The 17,158-nt window shown below is 40.9% G+C and overlaps 1 protein-coding gene across 18 annotated transcripts in view; it reads left to right on the top strand.

The window, feature by feature from the left end:
- Window positions 1-17,158, top strand: part of CACNA1C (calcium voltage-gated channel subunit alpha1 C) — a 476,647-nt gene that overhangs the window by 268,489 nt on the left and 191,000 nt on the right. For all 18 annotated transcript variants that reach the window (XM_052667558.1, XM_052667542.1, XM_052667556.1 and 15 more), the window contains exons 4-5: window positions 4,571-4,710; window positions 13,276-13,415. In XM_052667558.1, the coding sequence (XP_052523518.1) occupies window positions 4,571-4,710; window positions 13,276-13,415 (280 nt within the window). The remainder of the gene's footprint in view (window positions 1-4,570; window positions 4,711-13,275; window positions 13,416-17,158) is intronic.

Below are 17,158 nucleotides of genomic sequence, written 5' to 3'. Positions count from 1 at the left end.
ACTTGTAATCCAAAAAAAAAAAAAAAAAGAAATCTCTTGCACAAAGTATTAGGGCTGTTTTCCCAGCTCTGCAAGTCGGTTTCCTTGCTTCCCATCAGCAAAATATAGTTTTCCCTACTCGGAAAAAGTCTGAGTGTTCCCACCCTGTCTTGTATCTCTCAGAGCCTATTTGTACAATTAATGAGAAAACATCCTATATGACAGAGGCCCTTAAAATATCATTGTTTTCCTTGGATAACTGAATATTTGCATTACTGAAGAACTGTATTCCGTTATGTTAGGGAAGCACTAGGGAATAGTAGTGCAGACACTGACGTAACTTGGTCTAAGATCGCACAGGCAGCTTTAGATGGGTCCTATCTGTGAAGAGCTTGCTGCACTTTGCTTCAAATACATAAAATCTAGGTTTTGAAATTGTTTGTTACAAGATAAGCAGAGTTCTAGCAGAGACAGAGAGCAATATTTGAGAGAACTTGTGCTGAGTGAATTTCAGATTGTAAACGTTCTAGATTGGGATGTACGAAGTGCGAGGCTCTGACTGTGATTGAGCCCTGGCTAACTCTTGCACTGAGAATGTGCTCATTGCAAACAGAGCTGCTGGGTGGATGGGGTTTGAAGAGCTAAGGACTGAGATAGAGTCATTCTGATGACTGGGTCCCCAGGAGCAGCATTGGTCTGCTTGCTCCTCTCATGGCAGGAGAAAAACCCCAAGGCACTCTACAGTGCTGTGCTGGGATTTCCTGTTTTCAGACTCCGCCTGTGAACTCAGGCTGCCATTAGGTACCGTTTAAAAATTAAAAACAAAAACAAATCTATGACGTCTTCAGAAAGCACATGGGATTAGAGGGGCTTTGTACTTAATATAGTAATCTTCTTTTGGAAATACATCTTAGAGGCTCAGCAGCAAGTTACTGTTTGTTTCTTTAAGGATGAGATGATGTACAGTTTGTTTCTTGGCAGTGCTGGTGCTGGCTGGTCTGTCAGCCAGGGCAGCTGATGCTTATGTCCTATATCTGTAATAAAACAAATGAGAACAGTGGTAGAGCCATGTGTGTTCTCCAGGCACTGATCAATTTTAGAAAACTTTTATCAGTCCTCTTTCTCCACTCATTTTGCTTTTCTGTTTGGTAGTTTGTCTTAGGTGTTTGGTTTTTTTTTTTTTCTTCATTTGAAACATTTTTATCAATACTATTTAAACAGGAAGCTCCTGCTTTGTAATTCTGCAACCTGCAACATCCTTATTGAATCTAAACCTCATCAGCACGGTTCCCATTCCTAAGACACAGCTGAAAAAATACCATGCCCTCTTTCTTTCAGCTCCAGAATGTTTGCTGTCTTTTGATGCTGTGGTTTGAGTATGTGCTTTTAAGGGACGGTGCCGTGGTACCTCCTTTCCCTCTAAGGATGTTGCAGGCAGCACCAGCAGTCCCTGGAGATGCTCAAGATCAGGCTAGATGGGGCTCTGAACAACCTGATCTACCTGTGAGTGTCCCTGTTCACTGCAGGGGCTTGGACCAGATGGCCTGTAAGGGTCTCTTTCAACTCAAACGATTCTGGGATTCTTTTGACATGGCACAAAACTGCCTTCTCAGAGGAGCAGGGTTTCTGGATACTTTATGGTGTTATGCCCCTCAGGAGCCTGAAATACTGGGGCCCAATCTTCCTAATTCCTGGGAGCAGAGTTTGGAGTGAGCAGCCAGCAGCGGCACGGCTGCCCATTTAGCAGAGGCAAGTTAATGGTCCTGGGCCTGCCAAGTGCACTGGGTGTTCCTCTCATGTCCAACCAAGGTAGCAGGTGGCTGAGTCATGTCTGAGCTCCCCTGGCAGGGGGCACTGAGTGGGACTGCACCCAGGTCCCTGGAAGTCTGCTTCTGTCTCCTCACTGCTGGGCTTTGCTGTGTTCATAACAGCTCTTCAGTTTTATGGTGTACAGCAGAAAGGGAACACAAATTAATTAGTAGGCTCTTCAAATACTTCTTGATTCTGAGTGTGAGTAGCTCCCTGAAATGGCCTTGGAGTAGCTGCACTGTGTAAGTTGGGCAGTATTTTTCCTTCAGTCCTGAAATCATTAATTTAAGTGCAGAGGATCATAAAGTCTCACTCCTCTGCTCAGTATTCTGTATCTTATGTTCATTTCAGAGGCTTTTATATAATTTTGCTTTTTTTGAAGCTTTCCATCATAACCCAGGCATTGTAAAGAGTTTATTCAAACCACCTGTAGCTTATATGCATACGTGCATATATATACGCATGTGCATGTAGGATTTTGGCATATTATTACCTCAGTGATGTGGTTCAACAAAGCAGGAGTCAATCATCCCACAGACATCTTCAGAGACAGTGTGGTATGAGGCTCCTAAACCAACTCAGTGGAACCTGTTAGCTGCTGAAAAACTGGCTGCTGTGTGCAGTACTAAATAATGATAAAGTTTTTTTCCAGAATTTTCTCAAGTATTTGCCTTCTTGGTCTTTTGGTTGTATAATATAGGTATTTCAATGAAATTCATGGAGTGGAAAGGCTCTTCTGGCTGGGCAGAGCAGTACAGCAGAGCACTGCTGCCACAGAGAGCACAGAGCCAGACACAGCAGCATTTGTCCCAGTGTTTCTTGAGGTCAAGGGCAATGTTTAGAGATAAATCACTGAGCACGAGGTCAGCCTCAGACCTTCCCCTTCATTTGTTTAGCCAGTCAGGTTCAAGTTGTACCTGGAGCTGGTAACCAAGAGAATGAGGCAGTCAAAATCCCTTTGACTGCCAAGAGACGTTGTAGGAGAAGGCTGTTTGGGGAACCCATGTTTCTCCATGAGCCATTTTCTCTGCTTACAGAGCAGAATGAATTGAGTACAAACAGCAATCTCAAGGGCAGTCTGAATGAGAGAGTGGGCTTGGAGCTGCTGTGGTCTTTTTTGAGGGGAAGAAGAACTTGCCCACAACTGTAGGAAGCCCTTTGGATGGAACAGGGAGTGAGATTCATTAATGCAGTAGTCACTGGTGCTGTAAGCTGCTGCATTCTTCTCTGAGTTCAGTGGGAGAAAAATTCTTGGTGTCCTCATCTGTGCCTGTCTGGAACAATGTTGAGCAAATTCTGTATTGTGGGCATGTTCAAAAGCTTTACTACTGGATCAGATAAATACAGAACAATACTTTTTTAGGTGCTCTTTGTAGTAAATTCCAGGCACTACTGCAAGTGTTGTGGTATCATTATAGGAGAGGAGAGATCGATATTTTAAAGTGCAAGCATGTACCTGCTACCATCAGATGGACTTTCTCAGGCTTATAAAATAAGAATGCTAATATAAACATGGAAATGGACGAGTATCACATTTTTTGATTAATGAGTTGCTAGTGAATTGCTATTAATTACCTGAATCTGAATGGAGGAAGTTCAAATGGGCAACTGAGTCAAATGATGAAGTGATCTTATGTAAACTCACACATTTTATGTTTTTATGTCATATGAAATTGTCATACATGCATTTATCAGCACCACAAGACAGAGGAGCAGGGCAACTGCAGTTTGGAACTGTAAAGACAAAGCACTGAGCTGCCTGATTGTCTTGCTGCATATCCTACAGGATATGATCAAGACTATCTGGGCTGTTTTAATTTCTATTTGAGATTTTTATTTCTTGAATGAGAAATACTCTTAATAACTGACTTGGCAGCTTAAACTCAAAAGGGGCCTAGTCTCCCTTTGCTGTCATCTTGTTTTCATGTACTTATTTCCAACCCAGCTTGCCACACAGCACTTCTGTAGTGATTAGCTAATGCTGCCGTTTCCTTCCTACTTAGATGGAGGTCCCCACTACTTCTGCAAAACTACTATTGTTATTTCCCTCCGGGGCTGAAAACCCAGAGATGAAGGACAGAGAGCCTGTGTGCTGTCTCCTGAAGGCTGCTTGATTGTCTGAATAGGACTGTACTGTCACTAGAAGTGACTTTGTTTGGAATGTGCTTAAATTTCAGCCCTCATTTCACAAGGACATGTACATTTCTGATGGAATAACTAAATGCTTCATGTCTTAGTCAGCCTGATCCAAAAATCAGAAACTGGGGACAAACCAGTAGCTTACCTATTCCTAGCAAGAGAAAAAAGAAATCCCAAAAAAGACATTGTGCAAAACACTCATCAGTGAATTTCTCCTTGTCCTTCTCTGCAGCACTGCATCCAGCAACGCCTTCTTTCCAGAGGTAGAAAAGACCTGGATACAGTTCATTCAGAGGGGTGACAGCACTTGGCAGTGTTTCCTACAGAGAGCTGGTGCTGGCACATGCTTGTGGACCCTCTGCCCTCCTCTTGTGCACACACTTATGCAGTGGTCAGTCCTTACTATGGCAAAGGCAGCAAATGCCTAACCAAAATTTGCTGCCATTGTCCTGTCAGATTGGCTGCAAAATATGCAAGTCTGAGGAGGGAAGCCCTCTGGCAAGTCACAGATGTTATATGCACCCAAGTGATGAGTAGTGAGCTGGAGGCCGTGTAGGCGGAATGTGACGGCAGAAAACTGTCCTTGTCCAGTGTTTGTCACTCATGCTAACCATTGTCTTTCTTGTTCTTTTTTTCTCTCCAGGAACGAGTGGAGTATCTCTTTCTCATAATTTTTACAGTGGAAGCATTTTTAAAAGTAATAGCATATGGACTTCTCTTTCATCCCAACGCTTACCTCCGCAATGGCTGGAATTTACTAGATTTTATAATTGTGGTAGTAGGGTGAGTACCTGCATCATGTCTTTGAATGCACTGAACACCTTGGGCCACTGGGAACCTTTGGGAGCATGAAGGCATATGAGGGTTGGAGCATCCCTTATAAGTGATGTGAGGGGTTGCTATCCATCTTTTCCTCTCTATCACATGTTCTACCAAGCGTTATTGCACAATCTGAAAATACAGTTAATTCCTGCTGGTCATCTGTAGGTGTAACTTGATTCATGCTGATTTCAGTGTGTAGCAATGACTTACCTTAAGGTAAATAAATAAGAATTGACATCCATTTGATATACGTTTTCTCTCTGGTATCCTTTGCTAATTAGACTTTCCTAAAACTTTCAGTGGTTTGCAAGATATGGAAATTAAACTGCTGTTTTTGTAGTGGATGAAAAAAGAAAGCAGTGCAAGTGAAATGCCTTAACACATTTATGGTAGAAGAAAATCCCTTTATTTGCAAGTCTGTGTGAATATTAAAGAAAAATATATATGTAGGATTCATAAATTAACAATGGTATTTAATAAGAAATAAATTCTGCATTCTTGTGAACTTCTACTCTTTTGCAAAGAAAGATGAAAAATTTAAATCTCAGGTTTTCATTTTCAGAAACAACAACAAAAAAAGTTCAATCACACTTCTGATGGTGATCTTTTGATTTGGGCAATTTTAATACTTTAACCTTTTTAAAGACTAATGATTTTACTATTATATATATATTATATATAACTATATATAATCACATTTCCACTTGAAGCTGCAGTCTCTTCTGTGTTTTTCAAGCTTGGCATTTAATATATTTGAATAAAAACAAAGTAAAGAACCTTCCACTTTTTTTCTTACTGAGTGTAAGAGATAAATAAGGTTCTTGATTTGTGATTGTTGAATGGAAGGAATGAAGAATAAACTATCCCGAAGACAAAGAGAGAAGGTATTTTTTCTTCTCAGTAATTGGTCCCACCCTCCCACAGCTCCATTATTACAGAATGTCATCGCCCACAAAAACTTTCAGTCTTTCCACCTCTTTCCCAAGGAAACTTTTCGTCAGAATCATAGAGTGGTTTAGGTTGGAAGAGGTCATCCAAGTTCCAACCCCCTGCATGGACAGGGCTGCCACCCAGCAGCTCAGCTGCCCAGGGCCCCATCCAGCTTGGCCTTGAATGCCTCCAGGGATGGGGCACCACAGCTTCTCTGTGCAGCTGTACCAGGGCTTCACTTCGGCCTCTTGAGTGAAAAATTTCCTCCTAACATCTAACTTAAATCTCCCCTCTTTTAGTTTAAAACCACTCCCCCTTCTCTTGTCATTATCTACCTTTTTGTAAAAAGTTGTTCTGTCTTCTGTTACTGAGCTCCCTTTAAGTACAACTCCCAGGTAAAGATTAAAGAGGACACTCCGAGTCATCAGTGCTCCTTATAATTCCTGCTTCTAATCAAAGTTCAAATTGACCATTTTTGGGATGGTCCCTAATAACTGTTTCAGCAAAGTTTCTGCTCTGTACTACTGGTTCCCTACTGCTTTCATTCAGCATTCTGGGGATAATGTGGTGATGTGCTGGAACAGGTTGCCCAAGGAGGTTGTGGATGCCCCATCCCTGGAGGCATTCAAGGCAAGACTGGATGTGGCTCTGGGTAGCCTGGTCTGGTGGTTGGCAACCCTGCACATAGCAGGGGGGTTGAAATGAGATGACCTTTAAGGTACTTTTCAACCCATGCCATTCTATGATTCTTTGAAAATTGGGCGGAAGGAGTTTCTACTGAGGGGAGAGAGAACAGGTCAGCACCAGTTGTTATTCCCAAGACATCACCACTCGAAGTGGGCATAGCTCCTCCGTTTGCAGCAGTGCCCAGTTTCCTTTGCCCTTCATTCCTGCCCGCAGCCAGAAGATTGCACAGCGAATTAGTAATTGAAAATTGGCAAATCCCCAACCCCTCCCCTGTTATTGTTGCCCAATTCTGTAGCTGTTTCTGCCTTTGAATGTCCTCAGACATCTCACATGGCTTGGGATCACTGCTTGGTGAAGAAATACTGGAGAACAGAACTCCTATGAATATGATTATTTCCTTTTCATCTCTATGAGAAAGACTTTTTAAAGAGAGGTCGTGTGTTACCTCTTCTTCTTCCATTGGTATGCTAGATAGCAAGACTCCAGAAATCACAGGGCGGCATTATATCTAGTTTAAGTACAGTCCTTTTCAATTTTCCTCCCAAGACAGTTAATCAGCAAGATGATATACAGGCTGAAATTAATTCCCCTGCCAATAAAGGCAGAAGCAGCATCTTTCAGCTCTTGTACCCGCTCTTGCTTCCAGCAGCTCTCAGTCTCTAGATAGACAACAAAAAATGTAACTGGGGTGGGATTACACAGCATAATAAACATGGCCAAGACCCCATGGTCTCTGTTAAATAGTAACAATCTCAAGTGACAGATTCCGCTTCAAGGCCAGATGGGTCCATTTGATGTTTATCTGTTTGAATTCTCTCCTAGGCTGCCGCAGCCTAACCCACTGTGCTGCTATTTCTCTCCACAAGCCCTCTGCAAAATCTACGTGGCAACGCCATCTGTTCCTGTTCTGCCCCGTCATGTTCTCCTAGGGGCTGAAACACCTCAGTGACATCATGTTTAAATTTCAGTGACATTTCAATAGATTGTTAGAGCGGTAGCCCCATGGGGAAACAAAATATACAAGTGAGGGAAAGTGAGGTGGAGGAAAAGTGCAGAAATAAAGACTTGCGTCAGCATTTTGTAGCACCTTTTTCTGGCCACTGATGAAGCTATTGGAAAAAGCTGAATGATTTGGGCACGATTGTAGCACTGGGCAGAGGGGGTTATTTGGCCTGGGAGGCAAGGAACAACATGACAGTAATAATAGAAGCATCAAAAAAAAAAAAAAAATGACCATGGTAACTGATGTTTGTGCTTGTTCTGCCTCAGGCCTTATTTTCATTTTCAGTGATGGTTGTTTTAGAAAGTCTAGTTGGGAAGTATTTCATATATTGATGAAAGCTAAGGAAAGAAAGGAAAAGACAGGGTTTTAGATACTTTGTTCATCTCTCAGTCCACTTAGTATGTAGTGCTTACTACTTATGATGGTCCCTCTGTATGGGGCATTGGTGAAACCAAAGTCCTGATAGTATTATGTTCAGTTTTGGGTCCCCTTACAGCAGGAAGGTATGGATTTGCTGTGAAGATGTGAGAAAACAAGAGACATGAGAAGCAGCTACACAAGGTGGGCTTGTTTAGTGTGGAGATGAGGAAGCCGAAGGAAACTTCATCACCCTCTACAACTACCTTAAAGCAGATTACATCAAGGAAATGACGGTTTCTCTTCTTGGGTGAACAGTGGTAGGATATGAGGAAAGAGCTTCAAGTTGTGCTAGGAGAGGTCTAGGTTGGATGTCAGGAAGAATTTCTCCATGGAGAGGGTGCTCAGGCATTGGAATAGGCTGCCCAAGGGGAAGTGGTCGAGTCTCCATGCCTTGAGGTATTTGTGCAGCATGGATATGGTTCTTAGGAGCACAGTTTAGTCTTGGTTGTCATAAGTGCTAGTCGGACTTGATGATCTTACAGGTCTTTTCCAACCTAAATGATTCTATAATTATCATGGAATCATAGAATGGTTTGGGTTGGAAAGGACCTTTAAGATCATCCAGTTCCAACATCCCTGCTACAGGTTGCTCAAAGCCCCATCCATTAGATCAATTAAGACCCATTAGATCGATTAAATTATAATTTGGTATATCTTGAGAAAATAATGCAGCATAACTGCCTTCCTTTACCTTAAAATATGCAAGTCAATAGAATAAGAAAAACATGGTGATGTGTAGAACCAAGTGTAAATTTTAGGAAGAAGTGAAGACAACTGCTGTGTTTTCAGGAGAAAGGATGCACTTTAGACCTGAGGGCTTATAACAGCTTATTGTTCTTGCAGTGCAGGAGATCTGCTTATTCATCAGTTAAGTCTTTTAAGGCTTGATTCTAGCTTGTCTTTAAATAGCCTATGACCCTGCTATAGCAATACCATTAAATACTACTTTAAAGAAAAATGTCTGTCTGTGGGTACCAATCAGAAGCACTGTGGATAAGAACATTATTAGTTAAGAGTAGAGATCACACCCATAAGCTGCCTAATGAGACACAACCCACAAGCACTGACAATTAATCAAATTGTTTCGTATTTCCTGTAATTTTACTGTTCTTCTTTTGGAAAACGTAAAACTTTCAGATAAAACAGCAATGTCCTTTACCATTAGGCTGCTGGAGGAAATTTCTCTTGAGAAAAGACTAACTTGACAGTGTTATGTTAGAAGACTATCTGTCTTTCCTGGCAATGCTGTGATTTGTCTGCCAAGCACACTCATTCTCCAAGGACCCATAGCTTCTGCCAGTAAAAAGGTGTCATAATTTGAAAGGCAGGCTTACTCGGGAAGGTAATCAGTGAAGGTGTTTGGAAAAGATCTGAAATTCAGAACAGATTGGAAAACGTGATCACAGTATGTCTTCCTGAAGGCCTCTGGGAAGTTTCCAAAGGACGGACCCAAACACTTCCACACTCACAAATCACAGGTGAATTGCAAAACACAGTGAAAATAAAAATCATTATAGCTTACTATTTATTTATACCTATGAGGACTCTTTCAGCTGTGTTTTTCTGCTGATTTTGGCCTTACGAATACTAAGTTCTCTGTTTCCTTTTTATATTCTGGAGGCCCTTGACAGGTTCTTTTTTATGCTCTAAAAATCAGCATGCTTTCCTCACAGTGGAACTGAAGAGTTGTAGAGCAGGCTGCAGCCCTGTCATGCTGCTGTTAGAGTCATCTAGCAAAGAGAAAACTTTTTAGATGTTTCAAATATCAGAAAGGAAACAGAAAAATATGAGAAAGTGGAAACAGTGACGCCAGCTTCATGTGTCATGAGTAGGTCTGAATCAAACAAACAGAATTGGACTGTGCCCATACACACATTTTGTGTGATAGAAATATGTTTTCTGCTTTCCATGCCTATCAAATGAATTTAGTTCAGGTGTAGTCAAGTCACAGTTGAAATTCAGAAATCAAGATGTTAACTGCACTGCTGCAGTGGAAATACTACATCCTAATGAAAATGGAGCATGAGTTTAGCATGGAAGAAAGTAGTTAGCTGGAAGGAAGTAAGATCAATTTCTGAATTCTTTCAAAAAATAGAAAAGAAAAAAAAAAAGTGAAGATTTTCAGTGGCCACAAGAGCTCAGCCTGCTTGCATTTTTATGTCATCTAAACTTTGATTCCTGTGTGTGCAAAGAATCCTCTCACATCTTGCTTGCAGCCTGCATTTCAGCTAACTCTCCCACTGAGAAGAGACAGAAAGAGCAGGGTTTTGCTCTACAGTACCTTTTCCCACAGATTTTCATCAAAGAGCAGACTTTCCCCTGCTATAACTAGAAGGACTCTGGCCTCATAGTTTATACCAGTAGCTTAACATCCATCTGTCTCTTTTAGGACTGGAAAGCAATTAGGTGACGAACTCAGAAGACTAGGTAGAGATTGTAGAAACTACAGAGTGTATATGGGGTGTGGGTTTTCCTCCTAAAAGAGTATGATGGAAGAGGCAGTCAGAATCCTTACCTTTCTTCTGTGTCTTCTCATCTGCAGTATTTCTAGACAGGTCTTATTTTTACCTCTGGGTCATAACAAAGTTACAGCCCGAAAAGCATGTGGTTGATGTACCCTATGAGCTATAGAGCTGCCCCTGCCCTAACTCAGGAGGAGCAACAAAGGACGGATAGGGCAGGGTGTCATCTAACTTTGGAGAGAGGAATAAAGATTCAGTAGGCCAGATTGGACACAGTGTAGAGCCAGGTATAAAGAGGGAAGAGTGAAATAAATAAAGAAAAAGTTGTATTGCATTGGTAAAAAGCAGGATTAGTGCACAGGGAGATATTAAGCATGGGGCAAATGTGCTAAAGCAGGATTAGCAGGAGTAATGCAATTTGAGGTTAAACATGGGTTTTTAAAAGCAGCAATAGCTGCAAGTTATTCCTGACAAAGTAGGCAGTTCCATGCCTCAAGATAGCATGTTTAGCATGTCAGTATGGGAGCACACAAAAGGGTTACAAGGTCTGCAGCTGAGCTGCACTGGTCTGAGAAAGCAGGTTCTTGATCCAGAGAAATGAGTTGCTTTGCCTTGTTTTTGTATCTTTTGTATTAATTTAGAACATGTGTAGCTTTTCTTAGGATTCAGAATTCTAGAGCAGTCTGTGGTTTACTCACTGCATGAGTGGCAGGAGAAATGCCCTTGATGCCAACTGCCACAAACTGCTGTTTGGTAGAAAGTAGGTCCAACAGTGGGCAGCAAGGAGACTGGACCCTCACTCGTGCATAATTGCTGACCCAGAGTTCAGCGACATTTTTTTCTCAACCTGAAGACATCTGAAAAAAGCAACATAAGAAACCTTTTACAATGGATTCTTTTTCTTCCAGAGGATCCCAGGAGACGGGGACTGTTGTATGGGAATGTCAGTCATCATCTAGTATGGGAATTGTGTTGACTAGGAAGATAGAAATGTTTAAATAAGAAGTAGAGCACACTTCTAGAGCTTAATCACTTGCTTTCTGGAAATATATTAAGCCAAATTTGACCTACAGTGTTTCTATTATGAAGACCAGCAGAAAATTGCGACTCTGTATAATCTGTATACACAGCTCAAGGAATACATACATTCCAATAATTCATGTTCCTTACATCAGCCCTTGTTTATTGCTCTCTGTGGTCTCTGTTTATCGCTGTCTGTAGTCAACTCAGTATTTCTGATAGGCTCTGTTTTTGTCTTCTCTGCATCCTGCTTCACAGTCTGCAACACCTACAGCTTCAGCATCCAACCTCCCCCCACGCGGTTTTTCTCACACTTGTTACCTAGTTGTTAAATCTCTCTGCAGTGCCTGTAGTTGAGGCTTTCAATAGATCCAGTTAGGTGTTTCTCAGTCACAGATGACAAGTTTTATTGGTCTCTCTCTATATATGAAATTTTAAATAAAATTAAAAAAAGAAAAAAAAAAACTAAGCTGCTTAAGAAACTAATTTCACATTTTCATCTCACTAATCCATCTTTTTCTGTGGTTTTAGTGCTGGGGAAAAGTGTTGCCTTAGACGCTTCAGTAAATGAATCCTTTTTCTATTCAGGGCAAGCTCCCTATATTTGCAGCCCTATCAGTAGGCTGTAAGCAGACTGCAGAGCTCCCTGCAAAGCAATCAGGCAGCTCAGTCTCTGCTTTACATGCAGTTTGGGGGCTCTCTGTGGAGTCTGCCAGTTAAGAATGTAGATAATGAGATCCTGACAGAGGCACTGCAGACTGCAATGTCTGGGAGACAAATCAGCCAGCACTCAATCCAGGGCACTTCATCCAGACTGCTGCCTGCATCCCAGGCAGCTTCTTAAAGTTACATCTAGTGCTTCCATGGCATGCTGTGGGCCATGGGGTCTCTGCCACTTGCAGGCAAAGTTTTCTGCAGAGTGCCAAGCATCCATTTAGACTGGAACATCTTTTAACCTTCGCTGAATTTTGCTGGGTTCAATCCGATGGCTTTTGAGGCTGAAAGCAATGTCGTTAGCAAAGTCATGAGGAATCCGTACTCCCCCAAAGGATCCAGTGTTTTACCAGAAACATGGAAGCTGCTTCCTGACAGTTAATTTATTAAATCAAACACTTATTAATACACAGGGTGAGCCTTCATCCTTTTCATAGAAGAAAATTCTTTCCTGCCTTGCTCTGCCTTTTCAAATGTGTTTTGATAGAGACATCTTAAACAGCTACTCCTACTAGCCAAGACAAAACACTTGGACTGGTCTAATAAAATATTCTAATAATAAGACTCCTACAGTTTTGCACTTTCCATAGCCACTGCATCAAGGGATTTACAAATGGGTACACAAACACATAATCTGAGCATACTCTCTTATCTAAAAATGTGCACCTTGAAGGAGCTCTAATTTTTAAACCCATTTCTACCTGCGGTGACCTTGGTAAATCTTAATTCATTGTAAAATGAGTGACAGATAATTAATTATTGAGTTAATTATGAATGATGATTCTTTCCCCACGGTGCATGGGTGGTTAATAAAGATAGCAAAAACATGTTAACAGCAGAAGGGGTAACACCAACAATTTGTGGTTTCTTGCCTTTCCACTCAACTTCCCATGAGTATGTTCTTACCGGAGGCTGCCTTCAAAACCTCACCACATGCACATTCATCATGAGACACTGCCAAAATGGTCATTTCAAAGCACCCAGTGCAGGGAGCACACCTTTGTATAGACAGGTACAACTGGCCGAAAGGAACCATTGGGCTGAAGGAGGAACACATCATGTTTATGTCTGTTCCAGAAATCAATGTTTTGCAAATGGTGCAGACATCACCGTTAGGCTGTTGCATATGGGAAGAGTCTGTCTCTCCTCCACCATATGCGAATGTTGAGTGACATGTGTGGCACTCTTCACAGGTCTGTGAGATAGCTCATGTGATACGATGATGATCTCTGTTCTTGTTTAGCCCAAGCCTTGCTGTCTGCCTACAGCTCGTTTCTTTTCTTTTTACAGGCTTTTTAGTGCAATTTTAGAACAAGCAACCAAAGCAGATGGGGGGAATTCAATAGGAGGAAAAGGTGCCGGATTTGATGTTAAAGCACTGCGGGCTTTCCGAGTATTACGTCCCTTACGACTGGTGTCTGGAGTTCCTAGTGAGTAACATCATTGTTTTTGTTATATGTATGTCTGTGGAATGAGGATGGAGTAATTTGTAAAGCAATGTTGAAGATGGTATATGATGCAGATTGTTTTTGGTGTGGTGGGGAAGTCTTTTTTCAAATGAATGTAGCTTTGTGGTAAAGATGATATTAATCAAAGGATGACCAGACCTGAGCAGGGGGCAATGGAAGTTTCATGGCATGTCAGATGTGATTGTGCAACCTTCACAAGTAATGGAAGTGAGAGATTCAAGAGTTTCAAAATTTTGAGCAAAAAATCCTTTATGTAATTGTAAAGTCATGGTATACTGCTGGCATTGTATATTCCTGATCGTGGTGGAAATGCTATATGATCATTTGTGTTGGTTCTGGGGAGACGAGCTACTTCATTAAAATTGCATCTTCTTCTTTTTATGTGATGTAGACAGCTAGGAGCAATTTAGAATCAACGGGACACAGGGCAAAGATATAGTCATGTTCTATGTCTTATTTGCTTAAATTATTTCTAATGCATGTAAGGAAGTCCTCAAGCAACTTTTAACAATTTAATATTCATTTTCTTATTTACAGTAAAGGTGTGAGTAACTACAAATCTGATAATTCTATTGTGGAAGTGGAATATGTACTCATAGCATGGGAGGATTATATTGTTTATCTTGACAGTTTTAGATGGGATGCACAGACTTTCGATAAGATGGTTAGTTGAAAGTTGTCACTGCTTTCCTTGTTCATAGCAGTAAGTGATGCAGCAAGAGGAAAGGAGTTAATCTCCAGAAGAGCTATGAAGAGAGCTTTGTTTATTTTTATTTGGGAAGCCTGCTAGTTTGATACGTTAAAGTACTTCTAAGCCCAGTCATTCAAAAATCTTGAGTCAGGTTACCATAAATGCTGTGATGTAAGCTTAAAAATGATTCATTTGATTTAAAAGAGGCGTGAGGTTCTTTGGTGTGTTTTCTGATCCAGTAGATCATATCACAGCTGCGTCTTCAGGCTTTTTCTCCACAACCATATAGGGTAGAAACTTCTTAAATGGAAGGTGAGAATCTCTGTGGGAGGAGCTGAACCATTAATAAAAGAAATTAATGGCATTATTATTTGGTCTTAATGTAGTCATTTGTTTCATACAATTGCATACACTGCAATAGCTTCAGTTAGTGCAGAATGCAAAATCTTTTTTGGCAGAATTTGTCTCATAAAGTTTAGTCTACTCCAGCACCCACTTAATTCCTGACTGTAAACAAAGGTTTTGTTGTTCTTTCCATCCCATTCTCTCAGTTTTTTGGCACTTACTAGTTGTCTGTATGCTCAGTGGTAAGGGGAAAATACTCAGATTTAAACATCTGTGGACTGTAGCACTCCTGATGAGATGCTGCTGACTGGGATGTGCCCTGAGAGTGGTTCTGGCGTGCGCTGAACTACTTTTATACTACCCTTATACTCCTTGTTCTTTTAGAGAACATCCTATCTTCTTCAAGGCAAAGGGAGGTTTGTCAGCTCAAAAGTGTCCCAAGACTTCAAGAGTAGTAACGAGTTATATCCCCTGTGCATGTAATCAAGAACATTCAACAGAAGAAAACTATCCCTTCACGCTAGGTCCTGCTTGAAATTCATCCCTCTGATACATATCATCTGTGAGGGCAGTAATCTTTACTGGATGCTTTTAGAGGACTAGAGGAAGCTGAGAGAGCCACATCTCATGTAATTCATATCCATATTGTTTATATGATCTCAGTTCCAACATAACCTATCTAATGGTCCATTTGTGGATTTTCTCATTAAGTAATTAATTTGCAGCAGGACACAGGCAGGGAGCCTGGTGCACACTAGCAAATACCTAATCTAGACAACGAGATACCAGACCAGTATGAAATGGAGAAACCATCTAGAGGTTACTCTGTTAAGTATCACAAAAGTGCAGAGTTTTAGGTAGCTGAACCTCTAGGTCCCACCCAAGTGCTGTCCCTGAGGCATTATCAGCATCGCTGAGAGTTATACACACTGCCGTTGCTGTGTCTTTCCCTCTATAGAAAATTCCCTTTTCTTCACCTTCCAAAATATAGCAGCCTTTTTCACTATGAGGAGACTACCTGCACAGACTTGTTCTGACATTACAGGAGCGTTCCATGCACTGCACTTTCTTCTTAGCAGATTCTGTACGTGTGTGGCAATACTGTGATTACTAAGAGAGGATCCTCTGGGTCACTGGCAGCCTTCTTCAGCATGGAAAGCCCAACATCTGCTGTTTGGATTGAGATCCAGATCTAATTACCACTATTTGGAAGGAAAAAAAATTATGAAGCACATGGTGAATTTTTGCATACAAATCTTAAACTCACCTAGATTGAGGTTGGGAAATGAGTCGTTTGAGGTGAAGAGATTGGCAGGTGATGTGGGAGCAGAAAGGATGGAATCACTTTTTTCTGAGTCAAGAAGAATTTGTGTGAATTTTGTATTTTTGGCTCAATTCATAAGAAATTATCCACTTTAAGAGGAACATCTTTTGTATTCAAGTTCAAGCATAAATGACCTGTTCAAGAATATTGAGAGTTTTCACATGTGTTGTCAGAAGTGAGGGAATCAACGTGTGAATTGGCTTCTAGAGTAAATTACTAATACCTGCATCTGGCAGATGGCGAAAATGAAATAAAAGTTCAAGGTTTAACATTTCCAGAAGTGGCTTTTAATTCTATGTCCCATACTGACTACCAATTCCAGCTACCTGGGTTGGCAGGAATATCTGAGCGCTTCAGATTGATAGGTACAGAGCATTAGTATCACAACTAAGAATCCCGTTTCTCTAAGTCCTACCCATGCTTGGGACACAGCTATCTCTTGAAACAAAAACAAAAACAAAAAACCTCTCAGTTGTGTAGGAAAAAAAAAAAAATCAGAACTATTAAGCAAAGAAAGTGGTTCATCTGCAAGCAGAAAAGTTAGTTCACCCACATGCAGAAAGGTAATGGTACTGTTGGTAATCTTTGTTAAGATCAAGTTGTCCCAGATGCCAAATTAGTGCCTCCCAAAATCAAATGGGTTTGAGGTCATGAATTCAACAAAGCCTGAAGACTACGTCAGGATGACTGTTGTAAGGCATAAATACTCCATAGTCTTCAAGAGAACAGATGACAGTTTTATTCCTTGTGGCTATATGAACGTTTGCAAGACCACTTGTCACAAGGAAGGCAATGGACTGTTTATTTAAAGTATGAGATAGACGTTTTGTATCCAGGTCAGAAAAGCATCATGGGAGAAGCTTTCATCAGAAGTGCTGAGCGCTGTGTCTTTGGGTTCCTGTTGCTTTTAAGTATCCACAAATTTCTGCTGTGCAGAAGGGACTGATTGTTTCTGTTGTTGAGTTTTTTAATTAGGATTTTTTGTTCCTTTCCTGAAAATATTATTTGGGATGAGAAGTACAGTTTTTATTGTGATTATGTGAGGTGTATTGCAGAGCAGGAGTTAGTACTGCCCACAGGTCTCATCCCAGTGCTAACAGTGAACAAAATAGAAGTCAAAAGGAATTATTCAGCAACCTCTTTTATTATTATTATTATTATCATTAACTGTTTTCAAAATTAACACACTTCTAAAAATATAATTCACCCCCAATCGGTTTAGCCTGGAATTAACAGTTAAATCAATGTTGAATATTCTCAACAGCTCATGGACAATTTAAGTACTAAAATGCTAAGTTATGCTTAAGAATTAGACATAGCACTTTAGACCTTTGATGTACAGGC

The sequence above is a fragment of the Tympanuchus pallidicinctus genome, unplaced genomic scaffold, assembly GCF_026119805.1.
Source record: "Tympanuchus pallidicinctus isolate F22 unplaced genomic scaffold, pur_lepc_1.0 scaffold8, whole genome shotgun sequence".
Classification (NCBI taxonomy): domain Eukaryota; kingdom Metazoa; phylum Chordata; class Aves; order Galliformes; family Phasianidae; genus Tympanuchus; species Tympanuchus pallidicinctus.
Note: the sequence above shows the minus strand (reverse complement) of the source record. Positions and strands in the feature narration are given on the sequence as shown.